Consider the following 26,024-nt stretch of genomic DNA (forward strand, 5'->3'; position numbering starts at 1 on the left):
CAGACGATCGAGTAAAACAAAAAAATAAAAATTAACGTTCTGGAGCAGCCAAAGACCCACGATACTCATTAAATAAATCTTAGGTATTTCTACGCATCGTTAATCGAAACTTAAAATAAAATTCAAAATTTTGAACGACCCATTTTTGTCGAAAATCACTAGATCTTCGAAAATGTTTGAGAAACACTGATCCGGTCGATCGAGCGTAGATCCACGTAAAACATAAAAATAAAAATTGATGTTCCCGAGCAGCCGAAGACACGCGATATGACCGCCGGTTAGAAATATTGCTACATTAAAAACACTAAATTCTTCCTGGCTCTTCCGAGTCGTCCAGAAACATGATCGCTTAATGGCTCCGAGCGGTTTCCAGTGCAATATTTTACCGACTTATTTACGTCGAGAAATTCTTTGCCAAGGGTATCGGTCGCTGCTGGGCCCCACCGTGAATAATGTCGAGCGACGCGGGACGACAATTTACATTCGACATGATTGAACGCGACTCGAAACTAAGAAGAACGGGAAATAGACAGTGAAGACTTTTGATAAACAAGGGAACCACGAGAGCCGATGAATGATTAAAAGTAACACAAGTCGCGAAAATGGCGGCGCGATTTCCACGATGTCGTGAACTTAAAAACGAGAAACACTCTTCTCGAACGCTCTTCGATTGTACAGTGTGTTTCGTAACACGTGGACAATAATTAACGAACACACTCACTGTCTAAAAGTAACGAGAAAAGTTCCTTTAAACGACCGTGCAACCCAAAGTTTGCTATCGTACGATAGAGAAGAAATCTTGGCGGATTTACAAGCGTCAATCGTATTTATACAGTGTGTTTCGTAATGAGTGAGCAACGGCTATGGATTTAGTGGCTAAAAACAATTTAAAGAGTTCGTATCAACATACATCCATGATTTTATAACCAATGTTATTAAACGATCGAGAGGAATCTTGGCGTATTTACAAGCCTTAATCGTGTTTATACAACGTGTTTCGTAACGAGTGGCCAGTGGAGATAGATTCGATACCCAAAAACAATTGGAGAAAAAAGAAATTTCTGATTCGATTATCAGATTCGTCGTACATAATTCAGTTAGTGAACGAAATAATTTAAACGACAGGTGACAGTTACGGGGACGTCTAACCCGGTGGACAATGAAATCGAATTGGACACGATGAGTCGGTAAAAAAAATTTTTACAATTTTTAATCGTCGAACGGATCCTTGAAATATTTGAAATATTGTTCACTATTTGTGAAACGAGCTCAAAGGACGAGAAAATCGAATTGGACGCGATACGTCGATAGGAAATATTTTCATTGAATTTTTTACAGAACGAATCGGTCGGTGAATTATTGCTCGCCGGTTGGAAAACATTCTGCATCGTTTCTTTCGCGATAACGGCGAGATTGCACTTGAGAACCGAGCCTGGATGAGAATGATCGACGATTCACGATCGAGAAGATTCTTCAGGATTTTGTTCGCGAAGGCGTTGGCTGGCGATTCCCCCGTAAAAATAGACAAAATTGTACGAAACTCGCGCGAATGTTTTATATTTCGTTTGCACGGTCGAGGCACTGTAAATCTTTCCGCTTCCGGCTTACACAATGCTACGCGAGAAAAATAGCGCGTAATCAAACGGTTGATTAATGTTCCCGCGACTGATAGACCAACGCACACGTGGCGCTGGAACTTTCGAAATACACGCGACGCTACGCGAAAGAATTGCTTATTTCTTTATTTCGAGTAACACCGAATCGTTTCCTCCGGTGTATTTATACGTGACGTTTCTCTCTCTCTTTCTTCGGTTCCTTTTCTTTTTTTTTTTTTTTTTTTTTTTTTATTTTGGAGCTCCGAGCAACCGTAGTCTTCCAGAAGATTCTTAAGGGGAACCTTTCTGAACCGGAGGGAAAGTTTCGGGAATTTTTTCCGACAACGAGAAACGCTCGATATAATTGTTCGATAGGTGTGGCAAAAGTACCTACTTTGAACGATATTTCTGCCAATTTTCGTAGAAAAATATTTACACTTGCGGAGAATATAAACGTTCTCGTGGCACGTTGCGCGAAGTTATATTTGCGCGTATGAATTTTTTTCAAATATTGGTTCGTGGAGGAGAGAAGTTTTTTTCGACAAAGTGTGAATTTTTTCGAAGATGAGAATGGTTTTTGAAATTTTTTTCAAGGAGTATTGTAGAAAGAAAAATCGTACGCGAAACGATGCAGTTCGATGAGCGATCATTTTTAATTTGCTGTGAAAATGAAACGCATGATCGTAGAGTTTAACGTGCTTCGCGTTTTATAATTCTTTCACAACGTCAGCAGGATAGACACTCCAAGTGGACGGAATTAATAACAATCACGACCGTAGGTATAACAATCGTTAAGATTAATCAGCGATCGTAAACTATATTTACGATCCGCAATCGTGAATAAGTAATTCGTGATTGTGCAATGAGCGATTTTTGTCGATTTTTATCTATTTTTATTATTGACCTATTGATTCAAATCGCGATGAAATCTATAATAGATCTTCGGTGAATAATTAATGGGTTAATCATGTCCGAAGATTGTATTCGTCTCGATTATTTATATTATTCTTTAATAGAATTACCGATTACACAATAATCATAATCATTGATCGCTGATGGCTCGATTACACGTTAATCGTAATCATCGATTGTTTATCAGATTAAATTTTCACCATGACACTTCTATCTATTTATTCGATCCACTCTACGATTTATCTACACACAACAAAGATTCTCCAATCGTTAGATTTTGTTTAGACTATATATGCAACCCCAACTGAAAAATGTCTCCTTTTTTTTTCTCTCCAGATACTATTTCCAGATATGTTTCATTTTTTTTCAAAATTCTATTATTCTATTACTATCTTCCATTACTCTCTCCAATTTTCCATAATTCCCCTTACCAAAAATTAATAATCAAAATTGATATATTTCGTACACCATTCTTTTCATACGTCAATAATAATACAAATATTCCAATAGGTATTCAAACCTTATTCAAGACACATAAAATACAATATAAATTTTTACTGTATTTTATATCGGTGGAAGAAAATCACCAGTTAGAATATTGCACAAACCAGTAAGATGCATCCACAATAAAGGACCATAAAACTAACGAAAAGTATCTTATTTTCAGTGGTGTTGATTTTGCATCTATCACAAGATGCAATGGAGGAAATTCATCTAAATGGATAATTCGAGTAGAAAAATTAATCTAAATGAATAGTTCGAGTAGAAAAATTAATCTAAATGGATAGTTCGAGTAGAAAAATTAATCTAAATGGATAATTCGAGTAGAAAAATTAATCTAAATGGATAATTTGAATAGAAAAATTAATCTAAATGGATAGTTCGAGTAGAAAAATTAATCTAAATGGATAATTCGAGTAGAAAAATTAATCTAAATGGATAATTTGAATAGAAAAATTAATCTAAATGGATAATTCCAGCAGAAAAATTCATCTAAAGGCATAATTCGAGTAGAAAAATTAATCTAAATGGATAATTCGAGTAGAAAAATTAATCTAAATGAATAATTCCAGTAGAAAAACAATCTAAATGGATAATTCGAGTAGAAAAATTAATCTAAATGGATAATTCGAGTAGAAAAACGTACAGATCGGAGCAAACGTTTCTCGAAAGATTTTCCACGATGTGTTCACACATGTGTCGTCTGTCGTTGGAGAAAATTGTCCGTAAAGGTTTCCACGTGGACACTATGAAAGGTCGAATGGTGTCGGGAGCATCCCTTAATTTAAAAAAAAAGCGCGCGCTCCTCTTTTATATTTTTCACCGACCCGTTGCTTTTATCGCGATTAAATGGATCGGTGCGCGTTACTCGCAGGGAGGCTGACGTCTTGCGTGCGTTCTGTCGTTTTTAAAAAACCTGGAGTGGTAGATATTTATAACCTCGGTCTGAAATTCGACCAAGAATGTGCCGAAAAACACTTGCTGTCTGCCATCTGTTGTTTGCCATTCGGTATCAGGCTTCCATTACTCACTCGGCGACACGGATTTTACGCAAATATTGTATCAGCTTTTGCAAGACGGTGACGTTTCGGAGCCAAATAAGGCCGCGAAATGTATTCGCTGCTCCCGATTTTTCGATCGATGTTAGCGGTGCCCGCCGCCTCGAATAAAATTCATTATTTATAACCGGGGAGTGCAAACTTTTTTCCCGAGCGGGGCCAAACGATACAAATTTTCTGCCGTGCTCCAAGAAATTATGCACGTACATTGCCCTATTCTTTTATTTTCCGATTGAAATTTTACGGGGAAGATACAGTACCGAGAAGTTTTTTTCTTTTTTTTTATTATTAACGAAATTGAAAAGGTAACAAAATTGTCTCCTCGAAAGAAAGTTAAACCCACAGGACAAACGATCGATAATGTGTATTAATGGTGTAATATTGAAACACTTGAGAAGTTTTTAAAATTCGTGGAATTTTTTACCAATTGAAAAATTTTTAAATAGGAAAATACAGTACGATTCAGAGCAATTTTAGGTATTTCTATTGTAGAAAAATTAAAAGAATAATATTGCAAATCCAACATTTCTCCCTTGAATATGTTTAAATTTAAAGATTCTTAAATTAAAAGTACACCCTAACATTCCACTAAATTGTATATGTATTATGCAAAAGTTACAATATCTGTTTCTATATAAATAAAAATTTGTAAACCCATCGGAGAAAACGATTAGTGCAACCGGTGTATTAAAAATTTATTTAAAAAGTCATTCTCATCGCGAGGGTCGTGAACGATGCCCATACTTCATTTACACGAAAATTTGACGGAAGAACGCGGAAACGAATTCCAGTATGGGTGTTAGGGGTGGGTGGAGGTAGATGGAATCAAAATGAAAAGGAATCGATTCTCGCGCGAGAAACAATGGCCGCTATTATCGGCGACGTTGCACCACGAAATGCAATTCAGGCACACCTGCAACGACCACCGGTCCGCGGCTCATAAAAATATTCATCGAGGTCGCCGAACGAAAAATGAATTCCCAGCGACGATCGCGGCCGATCCGAACGATCCAATTTCCATACGGTAATATGTCACTGGTCTGCATAACCCGATCGGGTACAAAGAACTGGACATTTTCACCGGAAACGCCAGGGGAACCAGCGCGCTGTGAAAAAACTGGACGAACACGAAACGAAACGATCGAATGGAGGTTTCAGAAAGACGCGGAGGACTGCGAGAGAAACGTTGACCCCCTCCCTTTCAACGTAAAAAAGAATAAAAAAAGAAGGAAAAAACAAGTACCATCGAACCGGGGACGAGCAAAAAATTTTCACCGGTATAGAAGTTCCGAGCAACGAATAACTTTTTATGGAATTCGAATTACAAAGGAAATATTTCACGGTGAAATTTAACTATTTTATTGGAATATTTTGCCCCGACAATGTTCCTCGAAAAATGGTGAAATTACTTGAATACTTTTTGTAATATTTACAAATTTGATCATTTCGATGATTATTCGAGGAATTCGAATCTACTCGAGTGTACGAATTTGTGCACCGGATTGTGCATTCGGTATTTGGATTGGAAATTGAATTTTATTTTGAAACTTTGTTTGAAAATTTTTGTATTAACAATATTCCACACAGTAGAATTTTAAGATAAAGTAACAGTAAGAGGAGATGCCCTCTTTCCTATCTCGCGTTTCTTTTATTGCTCTTATCTAGATCTATAATTTGGAAAAATACTTATCGTTTCAATCAGTACTGGAGGGTTTCTACGAAGATTTACAACCAGCTGGATTTCTCTTTTAATTGTTTACGTCGATGTTCAAGTTCTTACTGTTAGTAATTTCGATGTTCTTGCTTGCAAATACTCGAGCGAGCCGGGAACGCGAAGCTTTGTGTCACTTTGAGACTGTTTTAAAACTAAAATAAACTCTGGGAGTCTGCAAAACATTTAAACTTTTGACAACCTTCACAGTGTTTGTTAGTATCGTTTAGATACGGAAGAATTTGCTTGCGTTCGTTTTATATAACTAGATTAAAAGATAGTGTTGTCAATGTAATCTTTTTTTATATTTCTTGTAAATCTTCCTTACGTATGTTTACCATTTTACCAAGATATAGAAGAATCTTAAACCCCGGCAAACATTCAAGAATGTGTATGACTTCAACCATGACGGTGTTGCAAAACGTTTCGAGTACAATCTTGACTTCCGCTATGTGTATTTAGCCAAATTTAAAATAATCGAAGTACCTCGTTCTAAACAAAATAATACAACAAACAATGTGTCACAAATTTCAGTCGAAGAAATTTACGTACTTTGTTCTCTGTCTTTTAACAACCATTGGTATACATTTTCCTACTTTAGAAAAATATAAAAGTTCTTAACTTCGGATTATATACGTTACGTAATACGTTATTACTCCTACAAAAAAATATAGACATTTGTACCCAATTTTAGGTTACAGATGTAAAATTATTACAAATGAAATTTTAAAAAATCCAAATACAACTTTAGCTTTGTCGAGTGAATCCAAAATGGCGAAACGAGCAAAACTAGAATCGTTTATACCAATTTCTACTCTTTTCATATAAATTAAAAAGAAAAATCCAAATGCAACTTTAAATCCTTCTCGAGGTATCTGGTAAGAGAGCAGAAGACAAGATTCTACAAAGAAGATAGGCAACAAGTATATACAAACTTGAATCTTTTGTACCAATTTCAACTCCATTTATATAAATTAAAAGAAAAATCCAAATGCAACTTCAAATCCTTATCGAGGTATCTGGTAAGAGAGCAGAAAACAAGATTCTACAAAGGAGATAGACAACAAGTAGACTCGAATCTTTCGTATAATTTTCTACTGGAGCTCATTCTGTACAAATTAAAATAGAAAAAATGCAAGTTTAGCTTGGAACGATCGCCAAGGTGGCGAAACGAGCGAAATCGCTATCGAGGTATCCGGTCAGAGAACAGAGGACAAGATAATGAACGGGGCTGACGTCGACGCGGGAAACTGGAGCGATAAGTAAAACGATCGACTCGTAAATCACGAGAATGACGGATGGGGAGGGTGCGAGCGTTGATCGTTTATTGGCAGACATGCGATCCTCGGCATCAAGATCGGGCTGCCAGCCGGCTACTCCCGTATTCATGCTATGCACAGCCGTGCGCATTGTGTACACGTTGCACATGCAACCGCCCCAATGTATGCACACGCAACCGTCCAATGTATGCGCATGCATTTAGGTCGGGCCGGTAACTCTTCGGCGCGGTCGCAAAATTAGCTCCGTGTTTTGTCTTTCGTTCTGTTACCAGGCGCGAGCGAGCAAGCGAGCGAGCGAGCGAGTCGCTCACCTAGCGACGAGAGCATTGAAAAATATTAGCGCAAAAGGTGCGAGAACCACCTCCAAAGTTATCGACGAAACGCTTATTCGAACGTCGCGGAAATATACGCGCGCGAAGAGTAATTAACGATACTCGAACGATCGTCTGGGTAAACTATAGCTCGAGGACGGAAAGAAGCTCCCTAAGGGGCGTGGTCTGCGCGTGGTGGGGATGAAATCGAACTGTGAAACGTAGAGTCGGCTACGAAGTGTCATCAAACGGTGATTAAAATAAGTAAAATTGCAGAGGACGAGAATTTTGTCTTACTAAGGGAATAGAAACATTTAACATCTCGACATATCTCGAATCAATCGAGTTGATACTTCGCGAGATTTAGTTCTTCGACATTGTAAATATATTCTATAGATTTTCATCGCCACATGTAAGAGTACCTAGGAACGATATCGAAATTCCAAGAATTACTGTTCCCCCATCGTGGGGATATTCTCTGAATCGTCGAACTGTACATCACTGCCCGGGGGATCACGATTATGGTATATTTTCCAAATTGGCGAACTCTTGATTAAAATGTATCGAGTGGTACACCGATTGTCGACAGCTTACCGATATCAATGACAACTTATTTCAATACTGTCCCTCCGCACGACACCTGGGAATTGATACGAAACTAATGAGTATATCTTTGGATCTGTCTGGTCGTTGCTCTCTATCCCTTTGGGTTCTCGTTCGAACTGATTTACGCTCGTCGAATCCTGCCCGAATAAACACTCCGCTCGGTCGGAAATAATCGCCGACGGTGATTGCAATTTTCTCCCGCGTAGTCGATTCGTCTTCGAGCACCACGGTGAAACTTCCGACAGAAATTTACATCGTTTCGCGTGGACGCGGCGGCGCGTTCCCGCCGCCCGGAGCGAGATTAATTTTCCGTTGTTGCTTTGATGAGCTCGCGATGTTTCGCGAGGCGGGGTATTAAATTTATTTATTTACTTTAACGAGACGAGGAGATCGTGAACCGGGTAATAACGTCGAGACTATAAGCCGTGGCTTCTTTGCTATAGGATTCGTCGTGTCGAAAGTTTGGAGCGACAGACTTAGAGACCGAGACTTCATCGGTAATCTCGGTGACACGTTTATTCGAGTGTTGTCGCGCGTTCCGAGGCAATCTTGTCGTCCTTTCCTACGCTTGTTTACACTTTTCGTGCGCGACGATATTCCACCGATAGTATTCATCGCACTACTCACCTCCGGAATCCGTGCCGGTTACTTTTCCGAGAACATCGTTCCATTGGAACGCAGAACTCCTAGAAACTGAAGGCATCGTTGAAAATCTTCTCCCACGTACGGAAAGAATCGTCTCCGATCGTCTTCGAAGTAGAACGGGTGAATGGAACGCAGCGAGAGCGAGTGAGACGGAGCAACCGCTCGCGAGACTCGCACTACATCGCCTCGGTGCTCGAAACTTCGAAGCAACGCTTCGTTCGTACAAGTACAACGTGAAATCTCCATCTGCGCGGAGATTTGCACACTTGCGACCCTGTTACCAACCAAATAAGCTTACGCTCCTTTCGAATAATTTTCCAACCGCTCTCAACGACGCAAAATCGCGACTGGTCCGAACAAGGTCGTGTTTGTATTCGTTCTCATCGGGAGTACCTCACCGATCCGTCGACGACATTGTCGCAAAGTCACACCGACGAATTACAACGATCCGAGCTCGCGTCGAACGACAACAAAACGTTCTCAGAGCTTTCCAGTGATCGTCTCCTACTCGAAAAGCAAAGGCGCGAAAAAAGAAATTAAACGTAGCTCTTCCACGGGCAGGAAAAACGTCCGTCCGTTTTCTCCCCAGTTCGGTTGTTGTCAGTCTCGCGAAAAGTGAAACGGCACACCGAGGCATTACAATTTTCACCGAGCGTGCTCGAGTCCCTCGCCCTTGGTGCACGATTGCTACAATTACGTCGCGCAGATAAGATTACGTAAAGCAGCGGGTTTGGCTCCTACGGTCTGACTTCCGAGCTCGACGAGGCAGGGCAGAGAAGGAAATAGATGCACGAGAGAGGAGAGAAAAAAAGAAAAAGAAGAGGAGGGAAGGTGGAGCAGAGTGTGACGGAGGAGCAGGGGGCTGGCGACACGGGGGGAGGGGAGGAAACGAGCGCGAGAGTCGAGGAAAGAAGGAGAGGGATCCGTATGACTGCTGGCACCAAGCAGTCTGCTCCCGCTCACCTCGGTATTCCCGCAAGCAATGCCAGACCGAGATTGCTGCTCGGTACTTGACTCGCGTTCACGACCGTTCACGAACACGCACGAAGCCCGTGCCATCGACGTGCACCGACGCGGCTCGGAGTGGGGACAACAGAGAAGAAGGGTGGGGGGAAGAGAGAGCCGGCCGCTCGCGACCAAACATTCGAGTCTCCTGCGGGGAACACGTGTTACAGAGCGAGCTGCTTATGCTGCTTATGCTGCTGCTGCTACTGCTACTGCTGCTGCTGCCTTCTCCCCGTTCTCGGAACGAAAGAGACACGGATTCTCTCGAAGAACACGCCCGGGACCATTGTCAGAACTTTACATCGCGGAGACGCCGAATTCCGACGAAACTTTCCGCACTCGTTCGGTACACGTTAAAGAAACTACCACCCCGAGTGTTTCATCCCTTTAATACCACCTTCCATGTTCAACCTCCCAACGGAAACCGTTCTCAGGAGAATTCCAAGATGCTGCACCAATTAACCGAAATATCTACCGATTTCGTTTTCTCTCTCGTTCCAAAAATTATTCTTTATATTTTAGGATTAGTTTTTCTATCGCTTTATTCAATCGCTCGGACGAACGAATTCGTTCATTAGACAAGATGGAAAATAAAGTCGGATAAAATTAGTACAGAAAGGACGTCGCTGGTCGTTTCAAGCGTATTTTCCAGCGGGGAATTCTACGCGAAAGTTCACTGCTATGAATTATGCGAAACATTTACCATTTCTGGCAGGGATATTGTGTTGCCCCGGATGAAAGAATTAACGCGGAAGAATAACTTGGAATCAACGAGTTATTTTAATTCTATCTAAGCGTCTACCGGGAACGGAAAGCATTTTTAGAGGAGTTGGTCTCCTTCTTGTATCTCTTGGAATTCTTACCGGGATAATTTTCTATTTCTGACAGGGGCTCGTGTGTACGGGTGAAAACATTTATTTTCCACTTTCAAGCGGGTCGGAAGATACGAGCCGCTCGGGTAGATTTAACAAGTCGCGTCGCTTTATTTCTGTCGGGGTATGGAAATCATTTTCGAAAGAGTACGCGTCGGGTGTTCACCGTAGGTGTTAATCTACGAACAAAAAAAAAAAAAACAAAAAAAATTCACCCGTTACGTGGCTCGCCGTAAGCGCGAGCGGTGCGGGTGAAAAAGTAAATTTTTTCGACCAGATGGAAAAGAGAATAAATTCAGCTGGAATTAATGAGTTTCGACGACGTTGAAGTATGGTAAGAAATGTTGGCCGATGTATGGTTCGTGGATACGTAAGACTGGTACGGCAATCAACGCGCCGACCATTACCTAATGAAAATAGAGTTCTTTTTTGTCCACGATAACTTCATCGACTTCCTGGATCTATGACGAACGATGGAATATTACGAAGCGTCTTGCGTGACTAGTGAAACTCCCGAGTAATTGCTTCACGGTAGAAGAAAGAACGAAAAAACAACGTACGAACAATGCGTGTACAAACGGAACTGAAATATTTCGCGAACGGAACGAGATTGCTATAAATTGGAATCGTTACGAATTAGGTATCGCGCGGAGGAGACGATGTTCGGGAAACGAGCAAAAAGTAACGGTTCGATATTAAAGTTCGCCTTCGTTCTTGTTTTTTTTTTTTTTTTTTCGTTTTGTTAAGTAACTGTCACGCGTCCTCGAGGAACGGTCGATATTAAAATTCAACGGAAACTCGACTTCTGCCTATTTCTATTAAACGACACTGTCTCGCATCCTTGACGCGCGCTCGATATTAAATCCTCCTGTCCGCGAAACGAGCCCCCTCTCGTCCCCCCCTACGCCTATACCGGATGCGAAATTTAATTCGACGGCATCAGCGTCGATGGGAAATTCATATTCCCCGAAGAAACCGTGCGCACAATGCGCCAGACGCGGCCAATATGGCGGCCGAAATATTTCGCTCGCGACCAGCCCGCTACCTTTCTCTCGTAAGGTCAGGGGGGGTGAGGTGGAAAGCGAGCGACACGTACGATCGAGAAAAGAACGAATTGGTCCCACACGTTCCCCTCCGGTGGATTTAGAAGAAGAAGAAGAAGATAAAAAAATAATTCTCAACGATAAACGTAATTTAATCGACGCGAATTACTTGGAAGTCTTGGACGACTGCGCGATTCCCTTCTGGAGAAAAAAAATAATACACACCCGGAGAGCCCGGTTAAATTTAAGTAAACAAGAGGTTGGCGTTGAAATTGTCCCGGAGCAGGTAGCGACGTTATTCGAGACCCTCGACAAGGAAAGAGAACAAACACAGCGAAAGTAATCGAGAAAGAAACAGTGGGACCCTCGACCCTCGAGCGCTTCGACCGAACCGCGATGAATCATCCGATTATAAAAATTGAAATTGTTCATTTTTTCGTTTTATCTTTGTAAGAACGGTATCGACGAATCGGCGAGATTCTCCCGATTAAAATGAGTCCAAACACGGGACAAATTGAAGAAATTTTACCGTTGCTCTATTATTTTCGTTACGCGGAATATTGAATTTCGTTGGAAATAAAGTTCGTTCGATTTGCGTCGTGTTTGGACTCGTTTTAATCGGGAGAACCTCGCCGATCTGTCGGCGTCGTTTTTACGAAGATTAAAGCGAAGATTATAAAAATGAACATTTTTCGTAAACGGACGATTCATCCTTATGCGTGCGGCGTCCCGTCGTTGTCCTTGAGCTTGATCATCGCTGCTTGCCACACTGTTTCTCTCTCGGTTACCCTTAACGATTCACCGTCTTTGTTCACAGGATTGGATTACGCTCGACTCGAGACACGTAGAACGGTGGATCATTGAAATTTAGGCGAGACAACTCCGTTGAAATCCAATGCCAGCGTTACCGTATCTCCGGGTGGAAAATTAAAGAAATCTATACCTATGTATTTTTTTTTTTTCTATACCCAATTTTTTTCTTCTCTTTTCTCTCTGTACCAGCAAACGTGTACTAATATTTACATTCGTCCCGAAGAAGGTCTCGCTTTGATAGAAACCTCGAGATTATTATTGCCCTCTACAAATATGCCTCCAGCGAAACAAACTACGTATCTCGTTACTTTTCAAATATATTACCTTTCTTTAATTTTACATCACAGATACGTCGTTCGATACGAATTATTTCCATGGAATTATCAATAATTTTCCACCGTCCTTTAACATCGAGATGTTCGAAAAGGGTCACGATTCTCGTTTTCATCGATCGTGTTCCGAAAAATGGTTCTTAATGGGAAAAAATACGACGAGAAAGGTGGGAACAGGGGACAGAAAGAGCAAAGGTCGAGTTGGTACGACAAGATACGATTCGATTCTAAATTTGGTCGGGCCGCGCGAATAGGCATGGTCGGTTACGGGTCGGAAAGGAGCATTAGCTGGGTCGGGACGGGAAACGCGGAGGGGAACGAGGTGTACTCGAACAGACCGTTCATTGTTTGTAATGGGCTGCCTGTGTATACGTCCCGTTCTAATTTCCTTCCTGTTTACGTTCCCCACGACTACTGGCCCGTTCTCTCGGTTTCCAGCTGAGCCGGTGAACATATTTCGGAGCATTTCTCTCGGTTACTCCCAGGGAAAGGAACCGTGGTTTTCGTGGGTTCGTCACGAAAATACACAGGATGTTCTTGGTATCGCGGACCGGGGTCTTTTTTTCTTACAAATGATAAGTATGTAAAAAAATTGAAAGAAGAAAAAGAGGAGTTTCACTGGCTTCAATTATCGATACGACGTGTATTGATTTTTCATATTTGCGATGTTTCTCGAGAAAACGAAGACGACTTCAAACAGTACCAATCGGTATACATTTCTCTGAATTCACTCGCTCAGCTATGATTTGATACTATTTATAGTATTCGAAACCCTCGTTGGAAGAGTTTCTTTAGTTTTCATGGTATTCGCAAAAAAATTGGTATTGTGAACGGAGAGAACATTTAAATAATTACAAGAATTTTTTTTTTCGTATATTTTTCTCACTTGTGATAATATTATTCGTAGTTGTCGAATTTTTCGCTGAAAGAGACGTTTCTCGTCGCAAGGTAAGAGATTGGCGAGGATTCGCTGACAAGTTCGGGCCACGAAGCCACGGCTCGTAAGTTCGGGCCCCGAGTGGCGCAGGTGTCGCCGGAAGTCGTTTTACGAGCGAGCGGAAACGTAAATCGGAGCGCGGCCTTCGTCACGGATCCGAGGGAGCTGAATACACAGGAAGGGCCCGTGCTCGAACGGTACTTGCACGCCTCGATAAACTTTAAATATTCTTCCTCGAGTTGGCACGGGAACCGATCACGATCGCGCCATTCAGAACTATTGTTTCGACTCGTGCTCGAATCGAACCCTGTTCGATGTTTCTCGTTCGACCGGTTCCGAGAATTATATAATTCGATGCTCGATAGTCGAAGTTCGCGCATCCACGCGATTACGTTATCGACACGATACGCGTTCGGTGTGAATCGTGCTTTAAATTTTACATTTAAAAGATCACATTTCTCGCAACTTCAATGTCGAGCTGTACTCGACACTGTACAACCACCTTGGTACTCAATATAAATGAAAAATATATTTTTCATATATTTGTATATATTCGTGTGTGTGATGTACGACTACCTTAATAGTGGTTACTTTATATAAATGAAAAATATATTTTTCATATATTTGTATATATTCATATGTGTGATGTACAACTACCTTAGTAGTGGTACTTAATATAATTGAGAAATATATTTTTCATATATTTGTATACATTCGTATACGTGATGTACAACTACCTTAGTATTTAATATAAATGAAAAATATATTTTTCATGTACATACAGATCCCCTTCTTTTTATCTATTTTGTAAATTAATCGAGGAGTTATTGGTATGTAAATATATTAAGAAATGCAAACGGTTAATCCTCTCAGTGGAGGGTTAAAAGTTAGAAAATATTTGCTAGTGAAAATTTTAACAATTGAACGTACATGGTACGACTAAATTACTATTCTAACACTTTTACTCCGAGTTAAATAATACGAGAAAGTTATTTTCGTATATATTTCTATTCGCGTCCACAGTCGTATATATGCGTCCATAATCTACACCGATAGCTTTCTCTAAACGTATATATACGTCCATATTGCTCAAAGGGTTAACTCTTTGGAGCACAGTGTCTCTTTTAACACTTTCATACTCATGGATATTTTTCAACCCACCATGAATAATTAAACTAACTCCAAATAAGTTGTATACACTATTGACTCTATCTCGTAATTAAATATCTATTGGGTTGTTATATAATTATATAATTTAATAAAACGTTTGTACACTCTAAAAAAATTGTGTTTCATTTTCCCCCCCCAAAAAAAAAAAATGACTTTCCGAACAACCTAATAATTAATCTATTTTTTAGTTTTAGTTATTTTGTATGGTTTTTACACGTTTAGCAACTATGCCCAAGGAGACTTGAATAGATTCAATCGCCGGGTGCATCTTCTCGTAAGTACATCGGATGCATTGAAATGCCCTACCCGGTCAAATAAACAGGTCGTTCGTTGAATACCGATAGCTCGACCGATATCATTTCTGCATTCGAACACCTCCACGGAGTGCATTCTGCAAGGTGCACTTGTTCGTTCCGCGGTCCGTGATCGGATATCGAGCAGGTTGTGTATTTAACTTTTGTTATCGTTTTACCGCGTAACAACGACCCGTTACATTCACCGCGTACGATTTGCAAAGAATCGTTACACGAATTGTTCCAAAGGCTCGTTTAAATCTCTCAAACGTTCAATTATCAGACGTATATCCGCCACATGGTGAGAAGACGCGCTAATGAACTTATGAATAGGCTTTGTACTTCGAAGTTAACTGCTCTTAACGCGCGTCCAAGGCCTCTCCGGAATAACCTCTTTCCTGAACTCGAGTTTAGAAGGAAAAGAAAAAAATGAAGAAGAAGAAGAAGAAGGGGAAGGAAAAAAAAAAGATTTGATTTATTCTTCCTCCGTATCAATTTACGAGCTTTCAACCGTTCCTGTGCATTCGACGACCCATGAACTCTTTCAGCTGTACTTCTATTCCAGTTTCGCGTTTCTTTTTCTCTTTGTTCCACGATAAACGAAGACGTTAAATTGGTACTTGAAATTCGAGAAGTCGTTCGTATCGTCGTTAAGTCCAGCTTGCGAACGTTTTATTACAACGTTTGCCTGTAACTTTCATATCCGACCAAGTAGAAATGATCGGTACGTAGGCAGTATTGTAATTATTATACCGGCAGGGAAGTGAACTTGTTAATGGTGCGATTATAATTTTAGGTCTATCGTTCCAATATAAAGAATCTTATAGCTTCTGACCGTAACTTTTAGATTTTCATCGGTAGAAATTACTGGCTAGAATTTTACTACCGTACGAGACGTGAAAAACTTATTAATTTTGAGATTGTAATTTTCAGTTTAGAATCGTTTCGATGTAGCAAACGTGATACCAAAACTTTCGACCGTAACTGATCGATTTTCAACGGTAGAAATAATTAACACGTTAAGAAAGATGATTCTGGTTACTATGGTAATAAAGAAAAGCTTCTTAGCTTTCGATCATGATTTGAAATTTGCACCGAACTATTTCTACCCTCGAAGTTACGGTAAAAGGCTGCAATAAACTGTTCGTAGACTGGAGTGTCAAACGTGGTTGAATCGTTACTCCTCGATCGTGAGCATTCTTCCTCGTTCTTTGTCAGCCAAGAGACTCTCGGTGACCAGTGTTCACCTTCGGTACTGGTCACTTGGCAAAACAGACGGTAAGTAGCGTCACGGTTTGCGACAAGAAAAGCGAATAGTTGCATCTGTTGTTCGCGGAGTGCGAGCAGGCACGGGAGGAACGACTGAAAACCGGAAAAAAAAAGCCAGCCCGTCACGTTGCTCAACCGTGAAAGGAATGGAGAAGTAGCTGCCAGTGACTAATCAATAATCTCGTCAGCCAAGAAGCAGGGAGAATAATGACAGGCCAGGGAGTCGTCGGCTCTGATTGATCGTAATCGCGCCCGTTCCAAGGATAATGTCCCCAGGCGTTTCGCAGGTCTTTGCCAAGGACACGATCCAGCTATCCGTTTCAACGCGATTGCATCATAATTGCCAAGGCAGCGGTCGCCCAAGCTCGTCGCAATTTCCACGAAATTCGCGCAAGAAACGTGGAAAACTGTTCTCTCTCTCTCTCTTTCTCTCCGAATAGCTTCTATTTTTTTTTTCTATTTTTTTTATTTCTCTGCGAAACGTTCGAAACGAGACACGAAGGTCAGAGTCACGTTTCGCAAAATTTGCGAAAATAGAACAGCGATCCAGAAGTGTCGGGATTATTTGATATTTTTTTATGTACTCGAACGACAGGATGCTTCGATGATTTGAATATTTGGTGCATTCGAGCGCTAAAATAGTGTTCGAGTGCACGATTACTCGAACGGTTGCACGTCGGAGTAATTGGACGCTAGAGTAATTTTGAGCGTTGGGATATTTGAACTCTAGAATAATTTAGCGCTGGAATATTTGAACTCTAGAATAATTTAGCGTTGGAATATTTGAACTCTAGAATAATCCAGTGTTAGTATAGTTGAGCGCTAAAATATTTGAACTTTAGAATAATTTAGCGCTGGAATATTTGAAATCTAGAATAATTTAGCGTTAGAATATTTGAGAGATAGAATATTCGAGAACTAGAGCGCTAGAATGTTTGAACTTGAGCGCTAGAGTACTTGAACACCAGAATACCGTCCGAATACCTGTACACCAGAAATAACTACTCGACGCTAGAGCCTCTGAGACGCTTTTAGCGAAGATGTAGCGGGAATATTACAATATTCGAATTTCGTAAAATTCGACTGTCCATAACGTATTCGAATATTACCAAATACTTAGAGAATACAATTGTGTACTTTGAAACAAACAATTTCAGTTACCTTGACGCGAATAAGACACAAATAACAATAGTTCGTTCAAGATGAACAAAATTGGTCACGGTCTAGCCAAACACTGAATTATTCAAAAGGTACAAAAATAGTCGTGCCGGCTCTGGGTTTCGGAAGACTCGACACTTGGATGGTACGAACACCAAGAGCGATTGCGCGCGCGAGAACGTAAACAGTTGGGCCACGATAAACTGGAAAACAAACCGCGGGTTAATTTGACGCATACGCCGCGTGGTGCCACGTGGTGCAGTTTGTATTGAAAGGAACGGGTTCACAGAAACGGAGATTTACAGAGGTCGAAGATCTTCGCCTAGGCGCACATGTGGGCGAGTGGCTTTCTTTCCGAGGAAGCTTCGAAGCGAGTTCGGTCGAGGAGTCGGCGAGGAGACAAGGGGAAAAGGGCGTGCGCGTGAAAAACGTGGGATCGGCTCGAACCGTGCAACGATTTCGATACAAAGACAAACGAATTTACGAGCCGCGTCGTAAAAAGTGAAACGGAGTAATAAAAAGGAATAAGAAGGGAAAATAAAGAAGAGAGAAAAAATAACCACGAGACGAGACGATAAACCGGGATGAGTCCGCGATCGCGCCGGGGGTGCGATTACGAAATTCGTCGAAGGAAAAAAATGAAACACTCGTTCCGCGAAACCGCGCGGTCGACCGTTTCTGTTTTCGTTGTTTATTCAAGGTCGGATCGCTGTTCGATAATAGTCACTCGCCTTGAACGGGCACTCGCGTGTTTTTCCTACCATATTTTGCTCCTTTTTCGAACGTTTCGTATTCACGAATTCGCACGTGGCGCGAATAAGACACGACGGTAGCCGTGGTTCGTTGCGCGTGATGGCGACGCCATTGCGTCACGCGTTACTTTCGTCGGTGAGTTGCACCGGGAAACGGATCGAATTTCTCGCCGCGTTCGATAACGGTTGGACGCGATTAGGCACGCGATTCGTCGACGTTCGCGTTCATCCTACGGGAGAATACGAATTTCAAGGACGAGCCGTCGAAACGATCGATAATATTCGTTAGTTCGATAACGCGATATCGTTTCTAACGCCTCCACGTTCGAAGCATAGAACCGTCTACGCCAATGACCGTCTAGTTGCATTCGATGCGACGCTACACGTACGTAAAGTCAATGCGAATGAAAGAAGAGTGCAACGATATGTAAACGTCGAGCACAATTTTCGCACGACGAGCATCCAGTTACAAGTTCGTCTTTAATTAATTATTCGAGACTTTCGTCCAGATAAAAATTTCACCCACGTGTGTCGTCAATTTCGAGGACATTCTGACGAAATTCGTTCGCTTTTTACGTGTCGCGTTTTAATCAACTTTTCCATTAGTTAAGATAGGAGAGAGAGTGTTGCACAATTTCTCTTGTTTTCGACGTTTACTTTTGGAAATAGATAAGAACGCTCGACTCGGGGCAACAACAAATTTTTATTTCGAGTGGTCCCGCGCGGTTTGTGTTTGCACGAGCGCGAACGCGCGCGCGCGTAAAGCGGACCAGCGGGGGCTGAAAACGGAAATATTCTGCGAGCCGCGTCGCGACAGAAATATGAACCACACGTGCGCGTTTAATTTACATATATGTAGATCCCTATACACGTGCCGGGTTTTATGTCTGTGCGTTTGTGCAGCCCACGCGAAGAAAGTGTCGCGTTTCCTGTTATTCGGTTCTCGAAAAACCTATCTTTTCCTCGCTCGAGATTAGATAAACTCGATCCGATCGCGATCGTCCAAGGAATCGTTACGAACAAATCGATTTTATAGTAAAACAAACGATCTACGCTCTTCACGAATCGTCCGTGAATATTGTTCTGTTTTTTTTTTTTTTTTTTCTTCAATTTGTCGTTGTATTCAATTCCGACACAAGAACAGATAAGTGAATTAATATGTATTTATAATCGTATTTATACTCGAGACTCGTCCGTGGAAAAATACAAATTACACGAAAGCTTGTAATCGTATGGAATTTTACAAAAATATGAATTTATTTCTATTTATAGTTTCTCTACGAAAGATCGTACTATTTCCTTCCATTGTGTACAATTTTCGCAAAATATACATACGTACAATTTTACACGAACGTTTTCGAAGAGGGATATTCAGATAATTTGAAATTTGTATCTATTTGTTAAATATCTTTCTGTCGCATTTGGAACGATGTAGGTGCAAAATAAAAACGATGTAAGTGACGACTTTTTAACGACACTACGATGTAGATGTAAAGTAAAAAGTATAGTGCGAAACCACAGATTAAAATAATCGGTGTTCCTTGGTGAACAGTTTCGAAGATTGTAAATTTTAAGAACGTTCATATTCCCGAATAGAATCTAGATCACCTTGACTTCCACGAGTAGAAACTACATCGTTTGTCCCCGTTGGTATGGTAGAAGCCATTTAAACAAGCCGAACGATGACGCAATTTTTATTGGCGATGATGAATTGCAATGAAGATCGCGCAAAAAAGGACGAATCGAGGTCCGCGACTCGTGTTCCATTTGTCGCTGCATTAACGTCAAACATTGGCATCGCTGACGTCGAATGTGTTAACGTGAAAATGTTTTCTCGTTCCAAAGAACGTCTTTCCTATTACGGGAAGTGGTCGGTCATTTACGAGCGGATTAGAGTCTGGTAAATTATTACCTTACTTTTTAACGAACAACCGAACAATCTTTATTTGCGATCTCCTTCTCGGAATTACCTTAACCTTTGTCATCGCTTTATCGTTCGATAAATTGGGAAAAAAGAAACGAACGTTACCGGTCGGTTCGAAGCGTGAAATTTTACCGTAATAACAACCGAGTGTGAACATACATTTGTTACCAAAGCGAGACAATTTTTATTTCTACTCGATAAATTTTGTAGAAATTTATTCCCGAAAAATGTCAACCACGAGACGAAAATGTTTCTATTCACGGATGGTTAATGATTCTTTTTTTTTTTTTTCCTTCGTAGGAAAATACCTATTTTGATGTACACTGCGTCTACCGTACTGGGCATTTGTTGGTTAACCGACTGGAAAGTTGTGTGCAAACGTATTCCATTTTACGGGAGCAAGTACGAGAGAGGAAGTTCACAAAAACGCACGATCAAGTAGGGTTACGTAACGCCACGATCGAAGCATGGTTCTGTACAATAATAATAATAATAATAATAATAAATTGTGTTAAATATTTTTGGTAAATTATAATAAATTGTTGCACCGTATTCATGAGATCGGAGGGAAGAATTTGATAGTCGCGTATGAAAAGAAAAGAAAAAAAATATTCGCCCGAACAGGGACTCGAACCCTGGACCCTCAGATTAAAAGTCTGATGCTCTACCGACTGAGCTATCCAGGCGATGGAAGTTAGTTTCCATATTCTGTATTATATCGTGTATTTCGTTACTTAATTCTTTCCATAATAAAAGTTATCGATTACGCGATATAAATTTTTTTCTATCGAGATTACTAATAAATTTCCTTTTATAGGACGTAAATTTATTTCTTGGAAGAGAGGACAATTTTCTCTTCGTTGATGATACATTTCTCGTGAAATCGAGGCAAACAAATATACATGTATACATAAATATATATATATCGTTCGCGTAACAATGTACATAGAGTTTTTAAACAACTTGTTGTGCAACGTCAAGCACTAATCGGCTCGAAAACAATGCTAATCACAATATTTTTCGTTCACCGTGATACATCGAAGCCTGCTAGGATAAAAGAATCTAATAATTATAAGTCGAGCGATAATTCGCGGAAAGAAAAACCAAGGCCGTCGTTGTGCGTGTATCATCGATCGAGGACTCGTTCGCGATTTTTCGCTGTGTTGTTTCGAGCGCGATTGTAATAAAATATTAATACAAACTCGATTTTTATCTCTCCTTACCGCGAACCGATAAGAGACGGAGTTTAAATCATAGCAGTTGCGGCTCACAGGCAGCTTGTTTTCTTAGCAAACAAGATGATTCCGCGGGAATTTGGTAATTCGCGTCGGGACGATTATAGCTCGACAATTTTCGTTGTTCGAATCTAGCGATGGCTTCGAGACGGAGATTGGTAACGTATTTGTTTAGACAAAAATAATAATTTTCTTATTCGTTACCGTATGGAATAAAAATTAGAATTTGAATCGTAGAAAAAAGTACTTTCCAATGAACGAATAAAAATATAACCGAATAAATCGCTCTACGGTGAATTTATTCGATATTTTTCGTTCGAGTAAAATTTAGCGCGTTTCTTATTCGAGACAAATTTTGAAAATTGATACTCTGGTACTGAACGAAACTATACGAATATAATTGTTCCTAAACAAACAATATCCCCCACTACTTTTCCACTTCATTTGAAATAACTTGGTCTTTTGTAATTCGAACGAAAAGTTCATACTAAATGAAAAAAAAATAGAATCGAGAAATAACTGTCTATCAACGAAATCATCGTTAACCCCCAATATCCGAATTAATTTTTCTTTCGCTCTAACTTTAATTTTTGTAACAACCATTGGTAAACAAAATTCAGAATAGCTTCGTTTTTCAACTTCTCGGTTGATACGGTCAAAGTTGCACAAAAAAGTGCAACGTTACGATTTCGAACCCCGTTGTCGCAAGATACAACTTAAGTACAAAACGGTACATTCGTGGTCTACGAAGAAGTAAAATGTTCCATTGGCAGAGACCCGTTGACAGAATTGAATTATTCTCGTCGCGTTCGGAACGTCTACTTTGTTTTCGCGTTCTTTCATTTTGAATGCAACTACGATCGAAATTCTGGCACCGTGAGGAGGAAACACGGTTGTCTGGCACGAATTAATATCATCGAGCGGATACGTGATCGAGAAATCCGTCGCGAGTGGATCTCGCGAACGAAAGATCCCCCTCGATTGAAAATATCGCCGAACGATCGATTTGTTTCGCGGTTCGATTCTCGTTCCTTATCGCGAGCCCACGCCGTAAGAACTTCATCCACTCGAGGTAATTAGATCGAAACGACGATGGGGGACGGTCTCGCGTGCGAGCTGCGATCTATTTACGGAGTCCATGGCGAAAATGAAAAATCCGATCGGCGAAAAGACACGACACACGGATCGCAGCCTTGACACGAAGCGACTCGTTGTTGATGGACTAACCATACGCCGAGCCGCGGATTATCGTCGGCTAATTAAATAATCTACTGTTTCATTGGCCGTTATTTTTCCGTAATAATTTACTTATCTTAACTAGTGGACTATACTTGGTTCACGTAGAAAATAATCACTACGGAGTGTAGAGTCGATACGCGGATTAAACGTATAAAAAGAACGAGTGTTGTTCAGCGAACGGAAAATTAATAAATACGCGGAGAGATTATTTAGAAGAATTTTCGCGCGAATAATGGTTCATTCGAATGGTACTTTTCCTGGACACGCGATCGAAAATTTGCACGAGAATCGATACGCGAATTAAGCGAATGAAAAGAGCGAGTGACGTTCAGCGAACGGAAAATTAATAAATAAATGGAGAGATTATTTGGAAGAATTTTCGCGCGAATAATGGTTCATTCGAAAGGTAGTTTTCCTGGACGCGCGATCGAAAATTTGCACGAGAATCGATACGCGAATTAAGCGAATGAAAAGAGCGAGTGTCGTTCAGCGAACGGAAAATTAATAAATAAATGGAGAGATTATTTGGGAGAATTTTCGCGCGAATAATGGTTTATTCGAAAGGTAGTTTTCCTGGACACGCGATCGAAAATTTGCACGAGAATCGATACGCGAATTAAGCGAATGAAAAGAGCGAGTGTCGTTCAGCGAACGGAAAATTAATAAATAAATGGAGAGATTATTTGGAAGAATTTTCGCGCGAATAATGGTTTATTCGAAAGGTAGTTTTCCTGGACACGCGATCGAAAATTTGCACGAGAATCGATACGCGAATTAAGCGAATGAAAAGAGCGAGTGTCGTTCAGCGAACGGAAAATTAATAAATAAATGGAGAGATTATTTGGAAGAATTTTCGCGCGAATAATGGTTTATTCGAAAGGTAGTTTTCCTGGACGCACGATCGAAAATTTGCACGAGAATCGATACGCGAATTAAGCGAATGAAAAGAGCGAGTGTCGTTCAGCGAACGGAAAATTAATAAATAAATGGAGAGATTATTTGGAAGAATTTTCGCGCGAATAATGGTTTATTCGAAAGGTAGTTTTCCTGGACGCACGATCGAAAATTTGCACGAGAATCGATACGGGAATTAAGCGAATGAAAAGAGCGAATATTGGTCAGCGAACGGAAAATTAATAAATACGTTCAGAGATTATTTAGAAGAATTTTCGCATGGTGTGAATAATGTTTTACGTGGAAGGTAGTATTCCTGGACACACGATCAAAAATTTGCACGAGAATCGATACGGGAATTAAGCGAATGAAAAGAGCGAGTGTCGTTCAGCGAACGGATAATTAATAAACACGCGCAGAGATTATTCAGAATAGTCGGCTAGACGCGCGATAAAAAATGTTGTATTGTTGAAAGACGGAGACCGATTTGATTAAACCGTAGACGCGTTCGATAAAGTGTAAGAATCTGATAAAATACAGCGAGCAGCGTCTAAATTCGCACGAACAAATAGAACACGCGGAAGAAACAGGAAAAGCTTCGTATAAACACCTGAAGTGTACGAGATAACAGCCAGTGATAATTGACTGGCAAAACAATGGAGCGAAAACAATTCCCCCAGACTTTCCCGCGATTAATACTAATCTCTTGGTGATAATTGACTGGCAAAACAATAGAGAGAAAACAATTCCCCCAGACTTTCCCGCGATTAATACACTAATCTCCGACATCGCGGAATTCCGAAATTACGAATTATTAAACGAGAACGGTATCCACGGTAGCAAGTCGAAGTATTTGCGCAAATTATATTCAAATCTTGAGGAACAATTTTACACTCGTTCCAAATCACACGACCGATGTCACTGCACGATAGACACTGTTCTCTCGAGGTTAAAGTTTATTATTACGCGCGTTAATTAACGTTAGAATTTAAAGACGAATTACGCTCGGTGGATTGTACACAAGTTTACGGGACGTGTTTTATTAGATACTCAAGGTGATCTGATTTTTTAATAATAAGCTTATCCATTCGCGTTTAAAATTCAAGTCAAGGAAACGTACAAACGAGATAACTAAGAATTCAGTAACACGTGTTGGAAAAACATTGAACGTAAATTTCACATTTTGCGAGTTTTTCATATTATTATCGATTGTGTACAAAGTAGACTCAAACGTGGCGTACGGTATCACGAACGCAACAAATTTGTTCTTCGTTACTTCTTTTTTTTCTTAAGAAAGGAACGATATTTATCACGAACGAGAGTATCAAAGACACGAGTTGTGCTTTTAGCGCGGGCAAGATAAGTGCACGTTACAATTTTTTTACAAGAAACGACTGCCATAGGTCGAGACGTGGCTCTGATCGTTCGATGAAGGAATGTCTATTCGACGAAGGAAACTTTACGAAACGACGAGTGAACTCGTCGCGAAACATTGGTAAAAATCGAATCGATATCTTTTTCTTTACCTTCACCAACGAATCCTCTGGTTCGCGTCTCGTCTTTAATTGTATTATTCAATTAGCGTCGGAAATAAATTACGACACATCGTATTCTCATTTTACAACGTGGAAGACGAGTTAACTCGTCTCCGTTCGGTTTTAATTGCACCAGCAGAAGGCGTTTCTCGTCGAGAAATGACCCACTTAACCCTCTGAAAAAACATCGACTATCAGTGTCGATATCTTCGTAACGCTTCGACTTCCGTTCGGTTAATTAAAACCACCTGTTTATTTTTTCGTTCGATCAATCGAACTTAAAATCGCATTAGATTATGATAATAAGATGAAATACTCTACGAATAAATAAATATTGCGTATTTACGAATACACAGGATACTCGACAGGTTTCCCTGCAAATTTTACCAGCGGAGCGTGTTCTACAACTAAAAGTAAGAGAAAAAATCTTGGAACGTATCACCGTTAATAGTTGTAAGAAAAATACGCAATCAAAGAGATCGCTATATTTATATTTTCATTAAAAAAAAAAAAGAGAAAAAAATCGTTTATTCAAATCAACGAAGAATCCAAGTATAGACCGGTAAACACTTCCATTCCCAAATTATTTAAAAGGTGCACGAAAAATATTCCCATTTTTCTGCACAATAGACGATAAATAATCGAACGGTGGAAATATGTCGACACTTTGACCATATTTATGGACTTTTCCCCTACTATAATACGCTTCGACTCGATCTTCCCGTACGTAAATACAGCTGAAATATTTCAAGAATGTTTTCCTGCCCCGAATTGTTTCTGTATTTAAATGACCAATAATAATACACTTTATTTTGACCAGAAGTTTCTCAATATGTGCCCAAATACACACCGGTACCGTTTATACGCAATTAAGAGGAATCAATATCGATTTGTATAAAGTATATATACACAGGTGGGCAGTGAGACTTTATTT

At 40.3% G+C, this 26,024-nt stretch overlaps 2 protein-coding genes and 1 non-coding gene across 4 annotated transcripts in view; 1 reads left to right on the plus strand and 2 right to left on the minus strand.

The window, feature by feature from the left end:
- Positions 1 to 26,024, minus strand: part of Sesn (Sestrin) — a 273,229-nt gene that overhangs the window by 81,408 nt on the left and 165,797 nt on the right. The gene's annotated exons all lie outside the window — the stretch shown is intronic.
- On the plus strand, positions 19,946 to 20,629 carry LOC143150328 (uncharacterized). The gene is made up of 2 exons (XM_076318511.1): positions 19,946 to 20,163; positions 20,488 to 20,629. Exons 1-2 carry the CDS (start codon positions 19,946 to 19,948, stop codon positions 20,627 to 20,629), a joined length of 360 nt encoding a protein of 119 aa, XP_076174626.1.
- On the minus strand, positions 20,801 to 20,873 carry Trnak-uuu (transfer RNA lysine (anticodon UUU)). The gene has a single exon. It is a non-coding gene; the product is annotated as a tRNA-Lys (tRNA).

This window comes from Ptiloglossa arizonensis, chromosome 8, assembly GCF_051014685.1.
Source record: "Ptiloglossa arizonensis isolate GNS036 chromosome 8, iyPtiAriz1_principal, whole genome shotgun sequence".
Taxonomy (NCBI): domain Eukaryota; kingdom Metazoa; phylum Arthropoda; class Insecta; order Hymenoptera; family Colletidae; genus Ptiloglossa; species Ptiloglossa arizonensis.

What these genes read in the sequence shown, in the direction of transcription:
- LOC143150328 (XM_076318511.1), top strand. Translation starts at nt 19,946, where the DNA reads ATGACGCAATTTTTATTGGCGATGATGAATTGCAATGAAGATCGCGCA. An exon ending in TACGAGCGGATTAGAGTCTG is followed by an intron (nt 20,164 to 20,487) that starts GTAAATTATTAC and finishes TTTCCTTCGTAG; the next exon opens with GAAAATACCTATTTTGATGT.